General features: G+C 42.4%; 1 protein-coding gene across 3 annotated transcripts in view; it reads left to right on the forward strand.

Annotated features, from left to right (window-relative positions):
* The window catches only part of AP3M2 (adaptor related protein complex 3 subunit mu 2), a 63,781-nt gene that overhangs the window by 23,403 nt on the left and 14,470 nt on the right, over positions 1-25,908 (forward strand). The window contains exons 1-3 of one of the 3 annotated variants that reach the window (XM_080659321.1): positions 17,782-17,951; positions 20,109-20,443; positions 25,096-25,267. In XM_080659321.1, coding sequence (XP_080515447.1) covers positions 17,795-17,951; positions 20,109-20,443; positions 25,096-25,267 — 664 coding nt within the window. In that variant the 5' untranslated portion in view covers positions 17,782-17,794. Of the gene's footprint in view, positions 1-17,781; positions 18,119-20,108; positions 20,444-25,095; positions 25,268-25,908 lie in introns of those variants that run through there. The other 2 variants (XM_080659322.1, XM_080659323.1) reach the window with 2 other exon arrangements.

Raw genomic sequence — 25,908 nt, forward strand, 5'->3', positions numbered from 1 at the left:
TTGGTGGCCTGGTAGCCACTGGGGAGAAAAAGACCTTCTAGATCTATAATACAGGTGCCTAATGAACTCTCTGCAGACTTTCACCTTGAGTTAGGTACAGGGCCTACTACTCCTATAAAAGAGTTCTAATATTTCCTCAAATATCAGTCTTATTTTGTTCCTCTGAAACTTGGAGAAAAGTGGATCTTCCTGATATTCCAATTTTCCCCCAACATCTGATTAGAAAAAATGTCAAACACACAGAAAATTTGAAAGAAATATACAGTGAACACCCATATACCTACCCCCTAGATTCTACAGTCAGAATTTAATTTTTATTAGCTAGAATAAATATTTGCCTAACCCTGTGAGATGTGAATAGAGTGATAGCTCTACCATAATTACATAGGAAGTATTCTGTTCCTACTGGTAAGTCCAGTGCTTCATAAGGGCTCTGTACTGCAGCCAATTTCATGAGTGCTTTAAACAAGCCAACACAGGTCAGCTGTTATCTGGGTGGAGGAACTTCTAGAGAGTTCTTCCCAGCTTAAAGAAACAAAATTTCAAAGTCATTTGGCTTGCTGCCTAAAGACACCTTCAGATTTTGGCTCTTATAAGCAGGTGTTGTCCATAACCTAGAACTTTCTGGTTGTGCAATAGGAAAGCAATTGCCACTGCTTTTGGGCTAGAAGGTGACAGGGCCAGTGGTAGACAGGAGGGTGTAACTGGGATTCATATCCCCTGCCATTGATTTTCCCAAAAGTTCTACTCTAAGATTAGTGGCAAGTGTCCCCACAGATGGTCTAGTGCTCTCTTCTACAAATTCATACAACCTTCCCCATATCTTTCAGAGCCACTAAAGCCTTTAAAGAGAAAAAGGAATATAATTCCTCAAAATCTAAGGAAAGCAGTGGCAACCATCTCTCTACATTGGTTCCAACCACTGTATGTGATGTCACAAGCTATATATTTCAACTCATAATAACTGCTTCATTTTGGCACAGTATCATCTATCCTTGGCTTCCTTCTTTTCCTGGAAGGTCTTCAGTTAAGAACAGATTCCAAAACAAAGGAATGTGTGCTCATCAGTAAACTAGCTTTTTCTCACAGAAAGAAAAAAAAAAAAAAAGCACTGTGGCTGAATGAAATCTGTTACTTTTCATTCTTATCCTGTAAGACATAATGAAATTTTCTTAATGCTAAAGCCCTTTGAGGCAGCCCTGGATGTACAATTTTGAACAGGAGTGGAATACTTGAATGAATATAAAAATAATGCTTTTAGAATAGGGATAGTATTTTTTTTATACCTTTATTGATTTCAGAGAGGAAGGGAGAGGGAGAGAGAAATAGAAACATAAACGATGAGAGAGAATCATTCATTGGCTGCCCCTTGCACGCCCCCCACTGGGGATCGAACCCACAACCCGGGCATGTGCCCTGACTGGGAATTGAACTGTGACCTCCTGGTTCATAGGTCAACCACACTGGCCTGGCAGGGGATAGTATTTTTATATTATAGAAATCCCTTTCCTCTTTTGTCTTTCTGAGTACATGACCTTAACTCTAGATCTAAATATTTTCTGTAGAGAGTCAAACACTAAATCTTTCAGTCTTTGTGGACCATACAGTCTATCTTACCAATACTCAGCTCTGCCATGTTAGCTCAAAAGCAGCCATAGACAACACATAAACAAATGAGCATGGCTATGTTCCAATTTTATTTATGGACACCTAAATAAAGACTATATTAGTTATTCACAAAACGAAGACCTCATATTTACTCTGCACAACCAAGCTATAGCATGAGTTAAAAAATTACAGGCCCACTACTCTGTATACAACCAAAGTTTCCTCAAATATAGTCTAATTCTTAATATATACCTTTTATGCCTTTTGTGAGACCACAGGATTAGAGAGTCAAAATGAGCCAGTATTTTCACCTTCATTTAAAAAGTAACAAAGAATGCATGTTTTAGAATCAGTCAGATGAGAATTCAAATCCAGGCTCTGCAGCTTTCTTAGCTGTGTGATAAGAGGTAAATTGAAGAACATCTCTACATGTTTCTTCATTTATAAAAACAGGCAAATAATTTGTTTGGAAGATTAAAAGAAATAATGCATATCAAACTCTCAACACAGTTTTCATTAAAGCACACAGTAAATGCTCAATAGATTTTAACCTATTATCATTATTTAGTAAGTCATTGCTAAGTAATGATTTTTATTTTTATCTGTGTGGAAAGATCATCAGTGACATTGGGGTTCAATAGTCCATTTCACTGATTATATACCATTTTGTAATTAGGAAAATCACCCTAATATAATGTCATTTGTTTAATTTGAGAACCCTGTGCTTAATTTGTTATAATTATAGGTGGATTATACAGTTGGCTCTCTCCACTGAGCCAAACCAGCTAGGGCCTTTCTTCTAAAAAAAAAATTTTTTTTTTTATTGATTTCAGAGAGGAATGGAGAGGGAGAGATAGAAACATCAATGATGAGAGAGAATCACCAATCGGCTGCCTCCTGCATGCACCCCACTGAGGACCGAGCCTGCAACCCAGGCATGTGCCCTGACCAGGAATCAAACTGTGACCTCCTGGTTCATAGGTGGGTGCTCAACCACTGAGCAACACTGGCCGGGCCAGAGGTGTGTATTTTCATATTTGACTTGCCACTGTGACCATCTTTACACATCTGTGACTTAGTGGTATTTGTTTGTACATATATACTTTAAAAATTAATATTTATTAAAGCATTTTAAAATAAGAGTTCAGACACCTTATGGAGAGTTCCAAATCTCATTAGTGTTCAAGCAAATGAAAATTTAAAGTTCTTTTTAAGAGTTATTTATTTATAGGTAATACATGGGACAAAATTCAAAAGATATAAAAGATTGTATGATGAAAAGGAAGTTTTCTTCATCTCCCCATTACATCCTCTATCCCACAGTTGCTCTCCTAATAACACCTTCCAGAGATGCAAACACACACACACACACACACACACACACACACAAGGATGGACAAAGTAGGTTTACAGTTGTGTGTGAAACAGAATTAATGTTATTATTTATTAATTATTGTATTATTTTCCATATGAACATCTGTAAACCTTTTTCATTTACCTACCACACTGTTCTGCAGCTTGCTTTATCATTTAGAATATGTTGGAAATTTTCCATATCTCTGCATATAGAGCTGCCTTGTATTTTGATTGATTTCAGAGAGGAAGGGAGAGGGAGAGAGAGATAGAAACATCAGTGATGAGAGCGAATCATTGATCGGAACTGCCTTGTAGTTTTAAATGGCGGCTTAATATTTCATCAGGAGGACGTGTTCCACATTATTTAACCAGCCCCCAGGGACAGACTTTTAGGGTACTTCCAATTGTTTGTTCTTACAAGGAAAATTGCGATGGTGCCTTGTAACTTTTCAGATTCTTTATACTGTGATTTCCTCCTTTCTCTTCCGACAAGACTGAAAAGTGATTCTGTGGGGCTTTCCCGAGTCCTCTGGCCCCAGACCTTGGCATGTATTCGTGGAGTTACTGGATCCTCCTCCAGCATTGTTGTTACCAGTCTCCTGTCCATCTATCTGCCTACTTGGGCCTGGTGGGAGCCGGGCGTGTTATTAAGCGTGTGTCAGGGTTTGTGTGTCTGAGCAGCAGTGAGCGCACGTGTCCTGCGCTGATTTCTGGGGCATGCATGCGTGGGAGGGAGCAATTCCGAGTGCAAGTGGCTGCTTGCTCCTTTTGCAGCGTGTGGAGCCAAGGTGGGGTTGCGATCTGTGGTATGTGGTCCTGGCGTGAAGCTCGGGATGACACTGTCCCAGCTCTGGTCCACAGTCCTCCCCCCACCCAGGGGAGGTGTCTAAAGGTGTCTCTTAGAAACAGGCACAACCCGGGCAGCCCAACTCCAGAACAATGGGTCCTTTCAGCCACCCCCTTTAGATGTATGGCTCGTCACCATGGCAACCACCCCATTATTGAAAGTCAGAGCGGTCCCGCCTCAGACACTCTCCTCCCGGGCTCCCCTCCCCCTCCGACCCGCCGTATGGTGTGTGTGGCAGTGGCAGCTGTTGTCAAAAGAAGGCACCTCTTTGTCTCCAAGGGATGAAAGACATTTGGTTTTCAACGCCACCCTTTCTCTCCACCCAACTTTTTCTCAGCGCACTGCACCCTGTCCCCAGAAGGTGCCCCTTGATGCTAGAACCCCGCCCCGCCTACCCAGCCGTAGCTTTGGTACCAATTTCCTCCCGGATCTCTCTTCCCAGAGCATTTCTGCCTTTACCTCCAACTCCTTGAGTCACTAGAAGTCACACTCTCGAGTGTAGTGTCCAAACTAGGGGAATTCGCTTGAGAAATCCGGGGTTTCTTTTTCCATCTCTGCTCTTGGAGTTCTAGTCCAAGCCACTTCTCCCTTCAGACCCAATAGCGCCACCTTCTGTGGCCAAGAGCTTATTACTGGGTCTGTTCCCGTTCATGCAGAAGCTCTTTGCCACACTAGTTTAAAAGTTGGGTCTGCTCCTTAGAATAAGGGACTGTATGATTAACTGTCCTAGGGATCTCCCACTCAAACGGCTGGACACCTTCTGGCTAAAGAAAAGGCAACACGATTATATAAACAATATGACCTGTATTTTTCAGAAACTTCTCATTTAAACAAATGTAATATTAAAATACACGGGCAGGTCAACCCACTTGGGTCCCCTCCCTGCTAGAGGAAGTCTATCTCTTAATAAACTTTGCTTTCGTTTACAAAAAAAATAAAAAAATAAAAATACATGGGCAACAGGTAGTGGAGTGGGTAGGGGCTGGGAGGAGGGGAGTAAAGGGGGGGGGAATGCGAGATATCTGTAATATTATCAACAATAAAAAAACATATTTAAATATATATACAGGTATACTAGTGGCCCAGTACACGAATTTGTGCACATTTCTTCTTTAATTAGAAAAAATAACAACATGATACAACAATAACAAACACATGATATAGAAACAACAAAAACATGATATAAAAACAATAAAAACATAATATAAAAACATTGATAAAAACAATGACTGATAAATTGATTAAACTTATTCTAATATCTCCCTGTATGCCACATTAAGAGTAAAAACACTTTCAGAGTGCTTGACTAATTTCCCTTGTGATGAAGTATTTACAACTTTAACGTCACACGCTTTTTGAACTCGAGAGAAAGCAACATGTAACTGACCATGTCCGAAAATGGGTTCAGGTAGGAATATTCATACTCTGTCTAGATTAGCACCAGCAAGAGCTTTGTATGTATCGCCCATGCACGAGCCAATGTATTTTTTTTAATTGCCAGTGTGCGTCATATGTACCGGCCGGTTGGACAGTCAGACAGATGGTCGGTCACTTAGCCTTTTATACATATATATATATATATATATATATATATATATATATATATATATTTTAAAGTTTTGTATTACTTTGAATGAATATCTAAATATGATTTGCTTTATTTTGTCTGTAGAGGAACTTTATACAAATTAAATTAAAAATGAGAAAACATCTTTGGTTGACAGTGTGTCTGGGATTGAGGTTCAAAGAATATTGCATCTGAGCCCATAATCTGCACTAGGGATCCTAAGATTGGAATAGATGGTGTTTTCCAGACCTCTCTGGAAATAAAAAAGGTTATAGTGGTGAGGAAAAAACAGGATCAAGAAGGAGGAGGGATGCTGTGGAGAAAAAAATTCAGAAGCTTGTAATCAGTGGCAACAGAAAGAGCAAAACTGGGTATATTGAGCTATTATGGAGATAAAGACACGTAGGATTCTGTGTGGGAGGGAACAATAATCAGTAGAAAATGTTATCTAATACTAAATAGGGTAGATGCTAGAGCTAGAATTTTTAGGATAACTGTTTCAGATCTCACTGAGTCTACTTTCAAAAGAACTTAAAAAAAAACTTTGGGAATGCTACAAGAATGACAAGTAAAAGGCAAAGGAAGTTCAGCAGGTGACTGACAAGAGGTACATTTTTCTGGTCTTAGCTTCCAATTACTAACAATTACTTTTGATAAACAGGAAGCAGCCAAGTCTGGCACACAGGAAACAAGTATTTTCAAAGTGAAGGGTTTTTTCATTTGAGAATAATTTTTATCTAAATACCTATCTGGAAAATAAAAAGCATGTTACTTGGATAACTTTTCTTCACAATCCAAGCTCCTTTGTTCTCCAACATCACTGAATAAATTGTGGAGGAAATTCTACCAATTCTTCGTGATATTTGATAAATATTTCCCCAGTGATTTCGAGTGAGTCACAACAGAGCATCACAATTCAGAACTCTACTTATTTAACTTAATGGTTTTTAAAAAGTATTTAAGATTGTTAACACGTAAAAGCAATTTTACCTTTTTGACAGTAATACTCATAGTTAAATCTGATTTTTACCAATAAATACATCATTTTATTTTATTAAAGTTACACATGGAACTATATAGAAGTGTGCTCCATGGAGCTCAGGGGCTACCACGGGGTTAAGATTGAGGCCAAGGAGACAGAACTCTAAAGTTCTCATCCCCATTCAGAGCAGCTCTGCTTTATCTGTTTCATATGTAAGCTTTCATTTCTCTAATATTTCTCAGCTAAACAAAAATAAGACCATTGTTATAATAGACACTTAGAGTTGAAAAAAAAAACCTTGGAGATAATTTAGTCCAATCTTCTCATTTCAGAGATAAGGACATTGAGATCCAAGGAATTTATCACATCATCAGTCAGATCACACCCTGTGACCACAAGCCATCCCTACAGACATTTCAGACCAGGGCTAACCACATTACCCCCTCCCTTACCATCACTTGCTGGATCTTCTTTTTACTATGAACATGTTTTTGTCTTCTTCTTTTAATCTATTTTGGGAAAATTAAATAAAAGCTATCTGTGGAGCTTTTCTGTTTTCTAGTCAGTCTTCCCTAAATCCTTGAATTCCAGACTGTTTTTAGAATATCCAATCTATTCATTGTAGCTGCTCTATTTACTTCCACTGGCTGTGGACAGCTATCAGTTACTTATCCAATATCCATTCTCCTGTCTTCCTTATTAACAGAGTTCTATTTGGGGGGAGGGTAGTAATGTGCCCAGCTAGAAACATTCCTAGGATCTCTTTTAGGTTAGTTCTGAACGATAGAGCACAAGTGGGACGTCAGGAAAAGCTCATTAAAGAGAACTGATCCACTGGCTCATGCCCACTTGCTCTTTGTTTTTCCTCCTTCTTTCTTTCTGGAATATGGCTTGATGACTGGGGCCACAGCAACAGTATTGTGAGCATGAGGGTGAAAATGCCACCCTAGGAATGGTAGAATGGCAAGCTAAGAGAAGCCCAAGTCCTTGATGTGAAGCTGCCATTCCAGTCCTGGATTTTCTCTCTTGACTTCTTGTAAGGTAAGAGAAAAATAAATGCCCATCTTGTTTAAACCAGTATTATTTGGGTTTTTTGTTGTATGTAGTGGAACGTAATTCTTGCTGGCTCCCATTTGGGACAAGAGCAAAGTAGATTAGTCATCACCATTACAAGATGGCCACCACAAGATGGCTGCTCCTACGTCATCACAAGATGGCCACCCCCATGTTGTCACAAGATGGCCGCTCCATGTCATCACAAGATGGCCACCCCCACATTGTCACAAGATGGCCGACAGGGGAGGGCAGTTGGGGGTGATCGGGCTGGCAGGGGAGCAGTTAGCTGTCTATCATGCTGGCAGGGGAGCGGTTAGGGGGCTATCAGGCTGGCAGGCAGAGTGGTTAGGGGCAATCAGGCAGCCAGGCAGGCAAGTGGTTAAGAGCCAGCAGTCCCGGATTGTGAGAGGGATGTCCGACTGCCAGTTTAGGCCCGTGGGATCCGTGGGATCGGGCCTAAACCGGCAGTCAGACATCTCCTGAGGGGTCCCTGATTGGAGAGGGTGCAGGCTGGGCTGAGGGAACCACCCCCTGTGCATGGATTTTGTGCACCGGGCCACTAGTATATATATAAAAGCCTAAGCGACCGTTACGACTGGTCAATTGAACGACTGGTTGAGCGGTTGCTATGACACGCACTGACCACCACGGGGCAGATGCTCAACACACAAGCTGCCCTTTGGTGGTCAGTGCGCTACCACAGCCAACCTCCCACAGTCCCTCCCCCTGGCCAGCTGGCTCCCATAGACCCCAATCAGGGCCAGCCAGCCAACCTCCCATGGCCCTTCCCCCTGATCTGCCTGATCTCCAGCCAGGCCGAGGGACCTCACCCGGACACGAATTTGTGCACGGGGCCTCTAGTAGCATAATAATAAATACAAAATCCATTCACTTATTCATGTAATGAAATAATCTTCTCCCCTACTCCCTATTCCTGGCTATGTGTAGACATATGTGTATGTCTCTTTTCCAGATGCTAGGTACATGTGTTGCAAGACCTAAAATTTCAAGTGCTGCCTTGACATCTTTGAGCTTCACAGGGCCCAAAGGCCTAACTCTCAACATATACATTCCTAACACCAGGAGTCTCCCAGCCTGGCTAGTTCCTTTATCAGATAGACCAGTTGTACTCCATGCAGTGCGTAAGTGCTCAATAGTCTTGCAGGAACTAAGGATCATCCCACCCTCTTGTCACAACAAAGCTTGCTTCTCACAGCCCCTGTTGGTTCACTCTACTCCAGGGTGCAATCCTGACGAGGTCCTGCATGGTGTGCAATGTCCTCCTTCCTGGCCTGTGAGTATATGTTACTAATGACCTGCTGTCAGTTTCACCTGTCCAGTGTTGGGTGTCATGTGTTTGGCCATCTCATACTATTTAAGGCAGGGTTCCTTCCTTCACCAACGGGTTATAAAGAAGTGATTAGAACAGTCCATTTATTTAACAAACATTTATTGAGGTCTCTTGGGTGCCAGGTACTGTGTAAGGCGATGGCTATAAGGGTGAGCGAGACAGATACAGTGCTTGCCCTCAAGATGCACATATTCTAGTGGGGAAGACTGACAAAGAAAACAGACAACAGGGAAATATATACAGTAATTACAAGCTGTGATAAGTGTTAAAAAAAAAACACACACCAAAACCCTAGGGAGTAGCCTAGGGTGGCAGAGGAAGAGGAAGATGGGGGAGGGGGTGAATTTACATAAGATGGTAATGGAAGACTCCCTAAGAAGGTGACATAAGTAAGACTTCAAGGAAGAAAAGGAGCTAGCTATGTGAAGACCAGGGAAGAGCCTTTCAAGAAGAGAAAAACAACATAGTCTAGGGCCTAGAAGTAGCAGGGGAGAGGCTGAGTGACAAGAGATTCAACTGGAAAGATAGGAGGGAATAAACAAAAGATGTGTGCCTCCCAGCCAGTGGTTGAGCACCGACCTATGAATGGGAGGTCACCGGTCATAGCACATGCCTGGGTTCCGGGCTCGATCCTCAGTGTGGGGTGTGCAGGAGGTAGCCGATCAGTGATTCTCTCTCATCATTGATGTTTCTATCTCTCTCCTCCTCTCCCTTCCTCTCCAAAATCAATAAAAAAATATATTAAAAAAATAAATAAAAGATTGTGTGCCTTAGTCTATTTCAGCCGTGGGCAAACTACGGCCCGCGGGCCGGATCCGGCCCGTTCGGCTGTTCTATCCGGCCCACGGAGCCGAAAGAGCGGAGGGTTCTCTTGCTCTCCCCTCCGCTCCTTTACTTTGAATTTATATTAGTTCACACAAACACTCCATCCATGCTTTTGTTCCGGCTCTCCAGTCCAGTTTAAGAACCCATTGTGGTCCTCGAGTCAAAAAGTTTGCCCACCCCTGGTCTATTTGGTCTGCTATAACAAAAATACCATAGATTGGGTAACAATAAATGTTCCTTTCTTACAATTCTGGAGGCTGGGAAGTCCAAGATCAACATGCTGGCAGATTCAGTGTCTGGTGAGGACCTGCTTCCTCATTCACAGACGACTGTCTTCTTGTGGTGCCTACACATGGTGGAACAGGTAAGGTGGCTCTGTGCGATCTCTTTGGTAAGAGATGCATTCATGAGGGTTAATCCCATAGATGAGGGCTCACTCCCATGACCTATTCACTCCCAAAGGCCCCACCTCCAAATAGCATCCCACTGGACATTAGAATTTTACATAAACCTATGCATTTTGAGGGAACACAAACATTTAGTCTATAGCAAGCTGGTAAAGGCATTTGGATTGAATGTTGTGGAGAGGCATTGACCTGTAGATAAATGTTCACAGTTTTAAAAACTCACTTTTGGCCGAAACCGGTTTGGCTCAGTGGATAGAGCGTCAGCTTGCGGACTGAAGGGTCCCGGGTTCGATTCCGGTCAAGGGCATGTACCTTGGTTGCGGGCACATCCCCAGTGGGAGGTGTGCAGGAGGCAGCTGATCGATGTTTCTCTCTCATCGATGTTTCTAGCTCTCTATCCCTCTCCCTTCCTCTCTGTAAAATATCAATAAAATATATTAAAACAAAAAACAAAAAACAAAAAAAACCTCACTTTTGTTGCCATATAGAAAATGGATCAAAGGGGGTGAAAGGGACATTTTATTAACAATATCAATTCTTCTGATCTATGACCATGAAATAGCCTTCCATTTATTTGTGTCTTCTTCAGTTATTTTCCTTGATATCTTACTATTTTCAGTGTACAAGTCTTTCACCTCCTTGATTAAATTTACCCCTAGATATTTTATTCTTTTGATGTAATTATAAATGGGAGTTTTCTTAATTTCTCTTTTCAATAGTTTGTTATTAGTGTTTAGAAATGTGTATTGATTTTGTGTCCTGCAACATTACTGAATTTATTTATTAGTTCTAAGACTTTTTGATGGAGTCTTTAAGGTTTTCTACATATAATAACATGTCATTTGCAAAGAATGATAGTTTTACTTTTTCCTTTCTAATTTGAATGCCTTTTATTTCTTTTACTTGCCGAATTGCTTTGGCTAGGAATTCCAATGCTATGTTGAATAAAAGTGGCAAGAGTGGGCATCCTTGTCTTGTTTCTGTTCTTAGAGGACAAGCTTTCAGCTTTTAGCCATTTAGTATGCTAGCTGTGGGCTTGACATATGTGGCCTTCATTATGTTGACTATTATTCAGCCTTAAAAATAATAAAATCTTGCTTTTTGTGACAACATCGATGGACTTTGAGGGCATTATGCTAATAAGTCAGACAGAGAGAGACAAGTACTGTCTGATCTCTCTTATATGTGAAACCAAAAATAAAAAAACAATAAGCTCATAGATACAGAGAATAGGTTGTTGGTTGTTGGGAGGGGGTGGTAAGAGTGGTAATGGGGGAAGGGGGTCAAAATAAATAAATACATAAATACATAAATGCATAGGAATGAATTATAATCACATTTGCTCTAACTGCTTATCTCAGAATTATAAATACACTTTTTTTCTTTAAACATGCACCCTAATCCAAAATAATTGCTCATGATTATCTTTCCTTTCTCCATATGCTTGTTTACAATGAAGTCTTCAAAGGGAAATAGCCATAGGCATAAAATATTTATTGTCATCATTTGCATAGTATAGATGTTCAATAAATATTTCTTGCCTAGATAAAAAAATGTTATCTTCTCAAAATAAGAAGGAAGCCAGTCCTAAAAGTTCACATATTGTGCCCTGACGGGTTTGACTCAGTGGATGGAGCGTCGGCCTGAGGAATAAAAGGTCCCAGGTTCGATTCCGGTCAAGGGCATGTACCTTGGTTGTGGGCACATCCCCAGTAGGGGGTGTGCAGGAGGCGGCTGATTGATGTTTCTATCTCATCAATGTGTCTAACTCTCTATCCCTCTCCCTTCATCTCTGTAAAAAAAATCAATAAAATATATATTTTTTAAAAGTTCACATATTGTATGATTCCATTTATATGAAATATCCAAAATAGGCAAATCTATAGTGACAGAAAGTACATTAGTTGTTGCCTAGGGCTGGGTGGTTGGGAGGAAATGGAAAGTGACTGCTAATGGATACCGGGTTTCTTTTGGGGGTGATGAAAATGTTCTAAAATTAGATTGTGGCAATGGTTGCACAACTGTGAGTATACTAAAAACATTTTTAAAGGGTGAATGTTTATGGCATATACATTATATCTTAATAAAACTGAATACAAATAAAAAATTAAAATGAGAGCTCACTATTGCTGTTGTATAGAAAATGGATTGAAGGGGGTAAAAGTGGAACTGGGAGGGTTTATAGTCTTTTTAGGCAAGAAGTGATGGTGGCCTGGACTAGGGTGATAACAGTGGAGCTGGAGAGAGGATGGTTTCCTGATGTACTTTGGAGATGGAATCAAGAGGGTTTGTTTCTGATTAGATGAGTGGATGAGGGCAATGGAGGACTTAAGGATGGTTCAGGAGTGTTGGTTTGAGTAGTTGAATGGATAGTGGTGACATTTACTGAGAAAGGGAAAACAAGGTGGTGTAGGGTTGGAGAAAGGAACCGATTTGGGAAAGAAATTCAAGGGTTCCTTTTTGCTCTATACAGCCGTGGGCAAACTACGGCCCGCGGGCCGGATCTGGCTGTTCTATCCGGTTCTCTTGCTCTCCCCTCCACTCCTTTACTTTGAATTTATATTAGTTCACACAAACACTCCATCCATGCTTTTGTTCCGGCCCTCCGGTCCAGTTTAAGAACCCATTGTGGCCCTCGAGTCAAAAAGTTTGCCCACCCCTGCTTAGGATGTCTGTGAGGCATCTAAGTGGCGTTATCAAGTGGGAACTGGATATGTGGGTCTGGAGGTCTGTGAAGAGGTAGAGTCGTCATCATTGAAAGAGTACTTACACTCATGAGGTCAGCTAGGTACAGAATGCAGACAGAACGAAGGAGTGTCTAGTAAGAAGCCATGGAATGATTCCATGCCTCTGAGGTGTGTGCAGGGCCTGATAGTTGCATATTTCTGGGGTTCATCATCTAGGGAAGGGGATTGGTGTGGTGATTACTTTCCATAGGAGACTGGAATCTGTAGGCTAGCCTGTGGATGCCAGGAGAGGGATGCTGCTGTCTCCTATTCAGGTAGGGTTTGGATTTCAGGAACTTGAGATGATTTTGCTGGGGCTTCCGAGTAAGAGAAGCTACAGAGAACTTTTGCCACCTGGAAGCATCTCAAGGTTCCCTGGTTACATCACATCTTGTGAGATATATTATTACTTAAATGTTACTTTTTTTTTTTTAAATATATTTTATTGATATTTTTACAGAGAGGAAGGGAGAGGGATAGAGAACTAGAAACATCAATGAGAGAGAAACACCGATCAGCTGCCTCCTGCACACCTCCCACCGGGGATGTGCCCGCAACCAAGGCACATGCCCTTGACCGGAATCGAACCTGGGACCCTTCAGTCCACAGGCCGACGCTCTATCCACTGAGCCAAACCGGCTTCGGCTTAAATGTTACTTTTGTTTAATGTTACTCTTCCTGTGCATTTTCCTTTTTTAAAATTAATTGATTAATTTAAAAAATCGATCAGAGAGAGAGGAAGGGAAGGAGAGAGAGAGAGAAAGAGAGAGAGATGTGTGAGAGAAACATCGATCAGTTGACTCCTGCACCCACCCCAACCATGGATTAACCCTGCAACCTGAGTATATGCCCTAACTAGGAATCAAACCCACCTTTTTGTGTACAGATGATGCTCCAACCGAGCCACACCGGCCAGGACTTCATTTCCCTTTTATTACCCCCAAGTCTTTAAACAATTTTTATATAAGTGTCCACCCTGGTCTTTGCTCTGCTATGGCCCTCTCCAACCCACCCCACACACATGGTCTTTCTGAAATGTATCTGAAAGCATTTTACTCCCCATTAACTTAACATTTCTTCAATGGGATCCCAGGCTTATGAGAGAGGCAGGAGGTGCACACTGTGAGCCAGACTGCTTCAGTCTTCCTGTGTGCTAAATGCCAACTTATTTGGCCTTTGGCAAGTTAACTGAACACGCATTGCAGTATTCTTATCTATAAAAAGGGATCAGCTGGTTCGATTCCTGGTCAGGGCACATGCCCAGGTTTTGGACTTGATCCCCAGTCGAGGGGCATGCAGGAGGCAGCAGCAGGTGGATGTTTCTCTCTCATCGAAGTTTCTTTCTTTTTTTTAAAGGGCCAATTCAGGTGCTTTTTAAATATATACGCACACATTTTTTTTTTTTATTAATTTCAGAGAGGAAGGGAGAGGGAGAGAGAGATAGAAGCATCAATGATGAGAGAATCATTGATTGGCTGCCTCCTGCACGCCCCACACTGGGGACTCAGCCCGCAACCCCGGCATGTGCTCTGACCATCAATCAAACCATGACCTGAATAATAGCTAAGTTAGAATGAGAGAAAGAATGCAGACTTTCTTTCTTTTTCTTTTTCTTAAAATGAGATTAGGAAGACAAGTAGGAGGTAGGTGGTTGTGAGCTTTGTAATAATTGTTAATAGTTATAAAACACTATGTGCCATGCACACTGTCCATTCATTCCATAAATATTTATTGAGTTCTACTATGTACCAGGAACTGTTCTAGTGTTTGGATACAGAATACCAATGAACATAACAGAAATCCTTGCCCTAGTGGAGCTTACATTCTAGTGAAGGAAGACAGATAAGAATCAATAAACACAATAAGTAAACTATATAGTACTAGAGGCCTGGTGCACTAAATTCATGCACAGGGAGGGGCGTCCCTCAACCCGGCCTGCACCCTCTTGCAATCCAGAACCCCTTGGGGGATGTCGGGCCTAAACAGCAGTCGGACATCCCTCTTGCAATCCAGGACACTGCATGCACCAGTGACCATACTTTTCATACAGGTGAAAGGCATCTTGCTGTTGTATGGGCAGCTACATTGTTTTGCCCTGATTATAAAAAGTAGTACATAACATGATCCTTCTGAGGCAGTAGTAGCATTTTCTCCATTTGTCAGTGGAAAAACTGAAGCAGAGAGAAGTTAAGTAATTGGCTTTGTCACACAGTTATAAGTGTCGGAATCAGGGCTAACCACAAAATGTGCAAGCCAGAGTCCATGCATGTCATCGCTGCATCATCCTGTTTTTTCAGTGTTAGAGTAGCCTTGCCAGGTTTTAATTTTTAAACCTAAGAGACTGTTCCCAATATATAGCGCAGGTTCCCTAGGCCTGGCCGGCGATCAGGACCATCTGTGGGGCAACTGGTGGGCAGGGTGATGGAGGGGGGGTCCACGCTGCCACCTGCCTGGCTGGTGGCTTAGCGCTGCCCGCTGGCTGGCTCCGCATCCCGATTGCTGCTGCCGGTCGCCTCCCTCTGAGCATTGAGCGTCTGCCCCCTAGTGGTCAGTGCACGTCATAGCGTTCCACCAGTTGTTCAGCTGTTCAGTCTATTTGCATATTAGGGTTTTATTATATAGGATGTTAGAAGGTGGTAAATGCAATAGAAAAAAACAAAAAACCACAGAAGGGAGATCCAGAGCATCATGGGACTGGAGGGCATGTTAGAGTTTTTAAAAGGGTAGTGAGAGTGAGTCTCATTGAGAAGAGACATTTGAGCAAAGACTTGGAGGAGACGGAGTTGGCTATACGGACACAGTGGGGGCTGGGGGCTCCAGTAAAGGGAATGATCAGATCAGAACAAAGTTTTAACACCACCACGTGCTTAGGGAGTCCCAGGAAGGATGACAGTGTAGCTGGAGTAGAATGAACAGGGGGTAAAGTAGGAGAGGAGGTTATAGGGTTGAGGGTGGGGACTGGGTTTCACAGGATCTTGACATCTATTTTAAATATTTTGGCTTGTAGTGCTTTTGAAATGGGTATCCAATGGAGGGTTTGAACAAAGGAGTAACAGAATCTGATTTATCAATCTGCTGGGTTGAGAAAAGACTGTATATGGGCCAGGGTGGAAGACTAGATAGAAATACACTGCAGTAATCTAGGTGAGAGACATGGGGCTTGGACCACCGTGTGGCAGGGGTGGGGAGGTGGGGGGGTATGGTGAGGAGGAGTCAGATTCTATATATAGCCTGAGGGAGGGGCCAGCTGGATGTGGGGAGTGAGAACATGAAAAAGTAAAGGACCCCTGGGCCTGACCATCTGGCTCCATCAACTAAGATGAAAAGGACTATGGATGGAGCAGGTTTAAAGGGGAAAAAATCAGGAGTTCAGTTTTGGACATGTTAAGTTTAATACATCTAGAGCTCTCTTAGCCATCCAAGTGGAAATGCTGAGAAGGCAGCTGGATATATATGAGTCTAGGCATCAGGAGGGTCTGAGCTACAGATGTAAATTTGGGAGTTATCAGTATATGAATATTCAAAGTCATGAGGCCAGGTGAAATGACTAAAGGAGTGAGCATGGAGAGAGAAAAGGACCAGAACCTAGGACACTCCAAGTTTAAGAGTTCAAAGAGAGGAAGATCCAGCTTCATTTAATCCCCCCACCTATCCTAAAATTAATTACTTATGATCCCCATTTTAAAAAAAATGTTTTCATTGATTTTTAGAGAGAGAGGAAGGGAGAGGGATAGAGAGATAGAAACTTCTATGAGCCTGGCCAGTGCTGCTCAGAGGTTGAGCTTCGACCTATGAACCAGGAGGTCACAGTTCGATTCTTGGTCAGGGCACATGCCTGGGTGGCAGACACCATTCCCAGGAGGCAGCTGATCAATGATTTTCTCTCATCATTAGCACTTCTATTTCTCCTTCCCTCTCCCTCTCTGAAATCAATAAAAATATATTTAAAATAAAATAAAATAAAAAGTTTGTACTATTAGTGTCCTTATTTGAGAAGTGACGAGCTTGATGTTTAGGGAAGTTAAGGTACTTTCTCAAGGTAACACAGCTGGTAAGTGTTGAAGCACTTCAAACTCAGGCCGTCTGGCACCAGAGCCCCTAAGCTCCCTTACAGGATGCCACATCATCCAGCCATTTTTATTTTGGGTTTTCTCCTTTACTTAGTTCAAAATTAGCCAACTATCTGCCCTTAGCAAGTATGGCAGAAAACAATCCTCGCCATCTTCAGTAAACATCTATTATGGTCCTGTGTAAAGGAGTAGCTGCTGCTCATGCTCCCTTTTACCAACGTGAAAAGTGAAGCAGTCAGGGTGACACCCTCGTGGTCTAGGTAGACATCATTACTACCACCACCACACTAGCATTTTATTGAACACATATAATGTGCCAGGAACCAAGGCAAACACTTTCCTTATCTCACCTTATTTAATAACTACTTTTTAAAACTGAAGTTGAATCTTGCTTTCTGACCTCTACTCTGTGCTTTTCTGGAGCACAATGACTTGAGTCACTTAAAATAATAGTAATATCAACATCATTAGCGTTCCAATGCAATTTGGAGAGACACCTGCCTAGCACCTGAGATTCTTAAAGGTTAAGTATCTTGCCCAAGGTCAAGCAGGTGATGGTCTAGTTGGGGCGGAAAGAAGCCTCCAGAATCCGGATCCAGAGCTCTGGATGATACTGTCCATCACCTTTACTATACCCAGTGCACATAATGAAAGGGCATCACGTCTCTTTTTAAATGCACTTATCTAATGTAGAGTAGTTATTACTGCTCATGATTTATTATCCATGATACGCTATTAGATAAATCATGCCCCGGTAATCACACTTTTTAGCATCCCCTGGAGGCACATTCCGCGGTTCTGCAGCTGCCAGCAACAGCCGACCAGGCCTTTGTGACTGGCGGCCAGCGACTGTTCACGACAGCCAATCAGGGCTTGGAGTCACAGAGCTACACCAATCGGAGATTAACGAAACCTCGATAAGAGCCAATTGGGAGCTTGAGCCGAAGAACTGGGTGAGCCACGAACCGCAATCAATCTGAGGGGAGGAATGGAACACTGATGTCCAATCCACGGTTTTTAGACCTCAGTCTCGGGCGCGGTCCCACAGGCCGGCCAATCAGCGGGCGTGCGGCGTCCGGTGCGCGCGCGGGGGGCAGTGGGGAGGCGGGGCCTGTCCGCGCAGTGGAAAGGTGGGCGCTGCGAAGAGCAAGGCCGGGTGAGGAGAGCTGGCGACCTGGGTCTGGGAAGGGGGTGACGTGCACTCACAGCCGACAGGGGTGGCAGCTAGGGCGCGCGAGGGTGGGGCGGGGCGAGCGGGGCAGGGGCAGGGTCACGAGATACCACCAGACTGAACCTCCGCGCTGTGGGATGCTGCGGGGAGAGGTAAGGGACTGGGTATAGGGCGGTGAAGGTGGCCCGCTCCGGGATGATGGCTGAGGGAGGAGGGGGATACTGTTGCCATGGCAACGCAGTGTGCAACCTGTCCACTCTTTTCGCCTCCCGAACGTGCACACACCTTAAATCTAGCCCCTTTTCCACCCGGCTCAATCGGTGTCTATCGTCTGTGGCTCACAAGCGGCTGGGCTGGGACCAGCGCAAAACTAACCCACTTTGGCAGCTGTCTCTGCTCCACGTCCTGGCTACTCGCAGCTTCCCCTTCCTCCCGTTGCCCTCGGGCAGAGGGATTAAGCTGGCGCCTGGGCACTTGGTACAACAGGCCGTTGAGGTGTAACCTCCTGGGCCAGTTCGCGGAAGGTACACAACTGGGATACAGTGCAGCCGCCTCATCCTGGGAGGTGGTACAGTAGAGATGCAGTAGCCTGAGGGACCAGGGGTATCCCCCAGAGGGATTTTTTAAAAAGGCATCTAATACAGAGCCTTGTGCATAACAAATACTTAGAAAATGGGGGTTGACTGAATGAATAAGACCACCATGGCAACTTTCCCTTCCATGGACCAGCGCTGTCCAATAGAAATATAATGCGAGCCACATACTGTTTACTAAATTTACATTTTCTAGTCACCACATTAAAAAAAGCAAAAATGTTAACTTAATTTTAATGTATTTTACTTCACCCAATATATACAAAATATCAATATTAAATATAATAAAAATTAAATCAATATTACTTTATCGATATTAAATTGTTGGGAAAATATTATAAATTCTCATTTTCATACAAAGCCTTCAAAATCTGATGTGTATCTCACACTTACAGAACATCTCAATTTGGACCAGCCACATTTCAAGTGCTCATTTGGTCATACTTGGCTAATGGCTACCATATGAGACAACATAACCATAAACATTTCTTTTTAAAAAAATATATTTTATTGATTTTTTACAGAAAGGACAGGAGAAGGATAGGGAGTTAGAAACATTGATGAGAGAGAAACATCGATTAGCCGCCTCCTGCACACCTCCTACTGGGGATGTGCCCGCAACCAAGGTACATGCCCTTGACCGGAATCAAACCTGGGACCCCTCAGTCCACAGGCTGACGCTCTATCCAGGGGTGGGCAAACTTTTTGACTCGAGGGCCACAATGGGTTCTTAAACTGGACCGGAGGGCCGGAACAAAAGCATGGATGGAGTGTTTGTGTGAACTAATATAAATTCAAAGTAAAGGAGTGGAGGGGAGAGCAAGAGAACCGGATAGAACAGCCGGATCCGGCCCGCGGGCCGTAGTTTGCCCACGGCACTGAGCCAAACCAGTTAGGGCTAAACATTTCCTTTTTTTCAAAATATTTTTAATTGATTTTTTACAGAGAGGAAGGGAGAGGGATAGAGAGTTAGAAACATCGAAGAGAGAGAAACATCGATCAAGATGCCTCCTGCACATTCCCTACTGGATTTGTGCCCGCAACCAAGGTACATGCCCTTGACCGGAATCTAACCTGGGACCCTTCAGTCCGCAGGCCAACGCTCTATCCACTGAGCCAAACCGGCCAGGGCAGGCTAAACATTTCTTATATGTGTGTGAGTTGTGACCAAAAACATGAAACTCATTAATATTCTTTGGTGCCCTCTTATTTGCAAGGAGGCACTGTGCAATGAGGTAACAAAAACATGAAACCGGGTCTTTTTTCTCAAGGAGCTTCCTGTCTAGTTGAGAAAATACTCATCCAAAAATTAAGCTGAATTTTAAATGGACATGATTGAAGTACTAGTAAGGACAACTGGCAGTATATAATTGATTGACAAACAAGATGGCTGATAATTATCCTTAGGAATTCTAGGGAGGGATACTCCAGGCTCATCTAGGAAGACTTGAATCTAGTCTTGAAGATGGGTCAGACTTGGACTGCTGGAAAAGATGGGGAAGGTGTTTTGGTTGAATGGAGCTAATCATAACTTCTTTTTTTTTTTTAGGGTTGAAAATTTGTAGAGTCCTGAGGCGTGCAGACTGTCCTCTCTCACTGACAGTCTCCACCATGATTCATAGCCTTTTCTTGATCAACTCCTCTGGAGATATTTTCCTGGAGAAACATTGGAAAAGTGTGGTCAGCCGTTCTGTTTGTGATTACTTTTTTGAGGCACAAGAGAGAGCCACCGAGGCAGAAAACGTACCGCCTGTTATCCCTACCCCTCACCACTACCTCTTAAGTGTATACCGGCACAAGATCTTTTTTGTGGCTGTGATCCAGACAGAGGTTCCACCTCTATTTGTCATTGAGTTCCTTCACCGGGTAGTGGACACATTTCAGGTGTGTGATTGTGAGGAGGTTCATGCACGTAAATGATAAAGTATCTTTCTTATTCTGTTTCCATTGTATTCAGCTCAATTAAGAAACTTAACGAAAATCAAAACTGCTCTAGCCAGGTTTGCTCAGTGGATAGAGCATTGGCCCTCAGACTGAAGGGTCCTGGGTTTGGTTCTGGTCAAGGGCACATACCTTGGTTACAGGCTCAATCCCTGTGCAGGAGGCAATCAATTGATGTGTGGCTCTCACATTGATGTTTCTTTCTCTCTGTCTCTCCCCCTCCCATCCACTCTCTCTAAAAATCAATGACAGTGCCCTAGCCGGTTTGGCCTAGTGGATAGAGCACTGGCCTATGGACTCAAGGGTCCTGGGTTCGATTCCGGTCAAGGGCACATGCCTTGGTTGCAGGCTCGGTCCCCAGGAGGGGGCATGCAGGAGGCAGCCAATCAATGAATCACTCTCATCATTGATGTTTCTAACTCTCTCTCCCTCTCCCTTCCTCTCTGAAATCAATAAAAATATATTTTTAAAAATCAATGGCAAAATATCCTTGGGTGAGTATAAACAACAAAAAAGGAAGAGATTAAAAATAAATAAATAAATAAAATTCTGACTAGTCACTTCCTCTCCCATCTGATAAGATTCTTGATTCTACTCATTGGCTGCATATAGAATGACAAATTGAATACTTTTGAACCTGTTGCATGAGAAAGCCACCCTACTCAGTATGATTGTGTGCAGTCATTTTAGTTCTGGAAATTGGAATTGTCTTATATTTTGTTCACAAATCAGAGGATTTTAGTTTTGTTTTTGTTTTTTTAATCCTCACCTGAGGACATTTTTCCATTGATTTTTAGAGAGAGTGGAAGAGAGAGGGAAAGACAGAGAGAAACATTAGTTTGAGAGAAACACATCAATTGGTTGCCCTCTGCATGAGCCCCGACCAGGGCATGGGCTGGGGAGGAGCCTGCCTTTGACCAGAATTGAACCTGGGACCCTTCGGTCTTCAGGCTGATGCTCTATCCACTGAGCAAAACTGGCTAGGGCTATTTTTGTTTTTAATAGTGGACTTGATGTTAACCGTTGTCAATTACATTGCTTTGAGTCACATCAAAAAGTGGTAAGTGCATAAAGATATATATATTTTTAAAGTAGAGAAGTTAAGTAATGCTTATCTATTCTCCCTGGCAGGCATAATTTGTGACCCTGTATTTCATCTTAGGTTTGGGGTACTTATCCACAGCATTGGATTTACTAGTGATGAGCTCTTATTGAAAACCTAAGGTGGGAAATCTGTACATGTCCTCCCGCCCCCCACCGCCCCGCCAAATTTAAGTAACACATTTTATAAGATACAGTTTTCATTTTGAGTTTTTCTTTCAGGAATAGATTTGAACATTTTTGGGCAGTGGGGTATAGGGGAGGTAAGTTATACTACGATGTCAGCACCATCTATAATAATAAAAGCCTAAGCGACCATCGCAACTGAACGACGACTGAACAGGCTGCCTGGGGCGACTAGGCCGGCAGGGGGGTTAGTGAGGGACAACCAAACAACTGAGCAGCAAGCTGCATAGGGTGACCAGGCCAGCTGGGGGGTTAGTGAGGGGCGACCAAATGACCAAGCAGCAGGCTGTGTAGGGTGACCAGGCTGTCAGGGGGGGCAGTGAGGGGCGACCAGGCTGGTGGTGGGGTGGCAGTTGGGGGCAACCAGGCTGGTGGCGGGGCAGTTGGGGGCAACCAGGCTGGTAGCGGGACAGTTGGGGGCAACCAGGACAGCAGGGGGGGCAGTTGGGGGTGACCAGGCCAGCAGTGGGGGCAGTTGGGGGCGATCAGGCCGGCAGGCAGGTGAGCAGTTAGGAGCCAATGGTCCTGGATTGTGAGAGGGATGTCCGACTGCCGGTTTAGGCCCGATCGGGCCTAAACCGGCAGTCGGACATCTCCTGAGGGGTCCCGGATTGGAGAGGGTGCAGGCTGGGCTGAGGGGACCGCACTTACCCCCACCCCCGTGCACGAATTTTGTGTACTGGGCCTCTAGTTTATAGCATAAGATTTTAGGCTGCCCAGACTCTGGATTCAGTGGAATCCTCTCCCTAAAAAACTTGCTCAACTTCTAACACTTGTGGTATTTGCATAACTGAAATGATAAATGAGAAGCAAGGGCCCTTTGATTCAACTTCTATGTCATGTGAGGTCTGGAATTAGTCTCATGAATACAGAGATTGTAGAACTGGAGAAGAAGAGAATGGGGACCCAAATGTTGTAATAAAAATTGAAAAACATGTCAAAGCATCCTTTCATTTGCACTTATATCTGGATCACATGTCTGAAACAGCTTTCATTCCAAGAGAATTCTATTTTATAATTTTTCCCACAGATTTCTGGTAGTATTATTCTGGGATTCCAGTTCTCATGTGGCATACTAGTTCCTTCACATAGTGAAAACCTGAGCCCCAGTATGTGGAAGAACTGTAAGTGAAAGAACTCAGTAGTTATGGCCTTAAACCACTCTAACTGGGACCCATTATGATTTACACATATGGTACTTTACCCCATTCTAAGATTAACAGCCCCGTTGGTGAAACTTGACATCAGCTTCATGTTGCCATAGTGATATTATCTAATTATAAGACAGGAAGTGAGAAAAGTTGTTTAATCTAGTTGAAACCACAGAGGAATTTGAGAAAACAGTACAGTGGCTTGTTTGGAAGTTTGGGACTTCATAGTTTGGGACTTGTTATCTTTGAAGGTTTTGTTAAAAGTGAATGGATGTATCCTGATTTTGGTGTCTTATCTGATGTCGTTCTCTCTGGCTGTATTATATTTCTAGGACTGGAATATAATGGAAGAATTTCAGCTATAGAATTGCAAGCACTTTTGCTGTAGCACTTTGTCATATTTATAAGTTTCCATTCCAACTGCTGAGTTCACATTCTGCCTGATTTATAAAATCTAGAGAGGTGTTTTACTTATTTTTCAAAATAAAATCAGTCTTGGGAAGGAAATATATAACTTATTTTCTCTTAAGTACTCATTTTTTAAAGGAGAAATCTGCTTTATTTATTTATTTAAAATTAGGAATGTCAGTCTTTATTCTTTTGTTGTTGTTATTAATCCTCACCCGAGGATATTTTTCCATTGACTTTTTTAAGAGAGAGTGGAAGGGAGGGGGAGAGATAGAGAGAAAGAAATATCAACTGGTTGCCTCCTGCACTTGCCCTGACCAGGGCCGGGCATCAAGCCTGCAACCGAGGTATGAATTGAACCCGGGACCTTTCAGGCCACAGGCCAACACTCTGTCCACTGAGCAAAACTGGCTTGGGCAATCTTTTTGTTTTAGAAACATATTCCTAAGTGTTCTTGGATATTGGAATGGCTTCGATAATTAAATTATCTGATGTGATTTAGGTCATATCTGGAGTCCATGATCAATTTTGGATGTCATAATTTGAGGAGGATATTGGAAAACCAGAGCATATTCAAAGACATGGCAAATGGTGAAACGATCTAGAAACCATACTATAGCATGAATAGTACAAAGATCAAACAGGGAGTTTGGCCCTGAGAAAAAATATTGAAATGAAATCCTGTAGTTGTCTTCAAGTAACTGTGGGGCTATTCTATAAACTTGTTCTTTAAGGAAGATCTAGGAAGCAAATTTTAGTTTAGCAGTAGAACTTTCTAATAATCCGAGCTGTCCATGAATAGAGTGGGCTTTCTCAAAAAGGGGTCAGTTTCCCTTCCTTGGATGAATTAAAGGAGGGTTATATGACTATCTCTTAGTTCCAGTAAAAGACATCACTGACATTGCTAGAAGGGCACACGAAATGACCGCAGCATTTCTTTCTAAATTATTTCATCATCATGCATTGAATTTTACATAGTGCTTTATAGTTTACAAAGCACTTTTACATATATTATCATTTAATCAATCATGCTTAGTTCTTACAACATCCTTGTGTGTCCAGTGGTATTATCCTGATTATAAAAGAAATCAAGACCCAAATGGGTTAGTATGACTTAATCTAGTAATCTAGTAAGTGACAATTAAGATTGTAACCTAGGTCTTCTGATTTGAAATCCAGAGCTTTTCCACACCCCAGATAATTTAGTATCTAAGTTTAGCCTTTGTTAATAAAAGGACAAAGCATTCTTAGAATCCTAGCAACTTAGAGTTGGGATGATCTAAAGTGATTTTCTGGTGTGCTAGTGCATCCCCCTCATTTTATTTTATTTTCCTCTAAATTCTTATTAAGGAATAGAAGCACACAGTAAAGGTTAAAAAGATTTTCAGGTCTAATCTATGTCATATTAAGTATTATCATAGTTCTTTCAAATTCTTGTTAATAAGCACACATAATAAGTCTTGATTCAGTTTTGTATTCTACATATCTAGTTGAAGAAACTAACCCATAGAGGTTAAATGACTTACTTTAGTTTATAAAAGAAGTTAGTAATGACACTAGTACTATAAGCCAGTCTGGTATTCTTTTCACCTACGTGAACTATGGTTGTACTTCATTTCCTTATTGTCGAAGAATATCCCAAACATTGAGTAAACACATATGGGCAGGACTAGATCCTTATTCTCTAGGAACATTCTTTCACTTATTACAGTATCTGAGAGATAAATATACATTTTGTATTTTCATCAGGATTATTTTGGAGTCTGTTCAGAGCCAGTGATCAAAGACAATGTGGTTGTGGTTTATGAAGTATTGGAAGAGATGCTTGATAATGGGTTTCCATTAGCTACCGAATCAAACATCCTCAAAGAACTGATAAAGCCTCCCACTATCCTCCGAACAGTGGTCAACACCATAACAGGTATGGAGAAAGGGGAAACACACAGAAAGCTGCTGCCATCATGGGTGTGGCTTAGTCTGGTGTGTGCGTGGTTTTGAGTGCTTATCTTTGGTGAGCTCAGATATAAGATGCTTTAATTTTGCTCTTTTTAAAAATTTTTTTATTTTTAATAAATCTTTATTGTTCAGATTATTACAATTGTTTTGTTCCTCTTTTTTTCCCTCCACCCAGTTCCCACCCCACCCTCTGCCTCACCCCCCCCCCCCCGCCACTGTCTTCATCCATAGGTGTATGATTTTTGTCCAATCTCTTCACGCACCCCCACACTCCTTCCCCCCGAGAATTGTCAGTCCACTCCCTTTCTATGCCCCTGATTCTATTATATTCACCAGTTTATTCTGTTCATCAGATTTTTTATTCACTTGATTTTTAGATTCACTTGTTGATAGATATGTATTTGTTGTTCATAATTTTTATCTTTACCTTTTTCTTTTTCTTCCTCTTCTTAAAGAATACCTTTCAGCATTTCATATAATACTGGTTTGGCAGTGATGAACTCCTTTAGCTTTTTCTTATCTGTGAAGCTCTTTATCTGACCTTCGATTCTGAATGATAGCTTTGCTGGGCAGAGTAATCTTGGTTATAGGTTCTTGCTATTCATC

The sequence above is a fragment of the Plecotus auritus genome (assembly GCF_963455305.1).
Source record: "Plecotus auritus genome assembly, chromosome: 3".
Lineage (NCBI taxonomy): Eukaryota > Metazoa > Chordata > Mammalia > Chiroptera > Vespertilionidae > Plecotus > Plecotus auritus.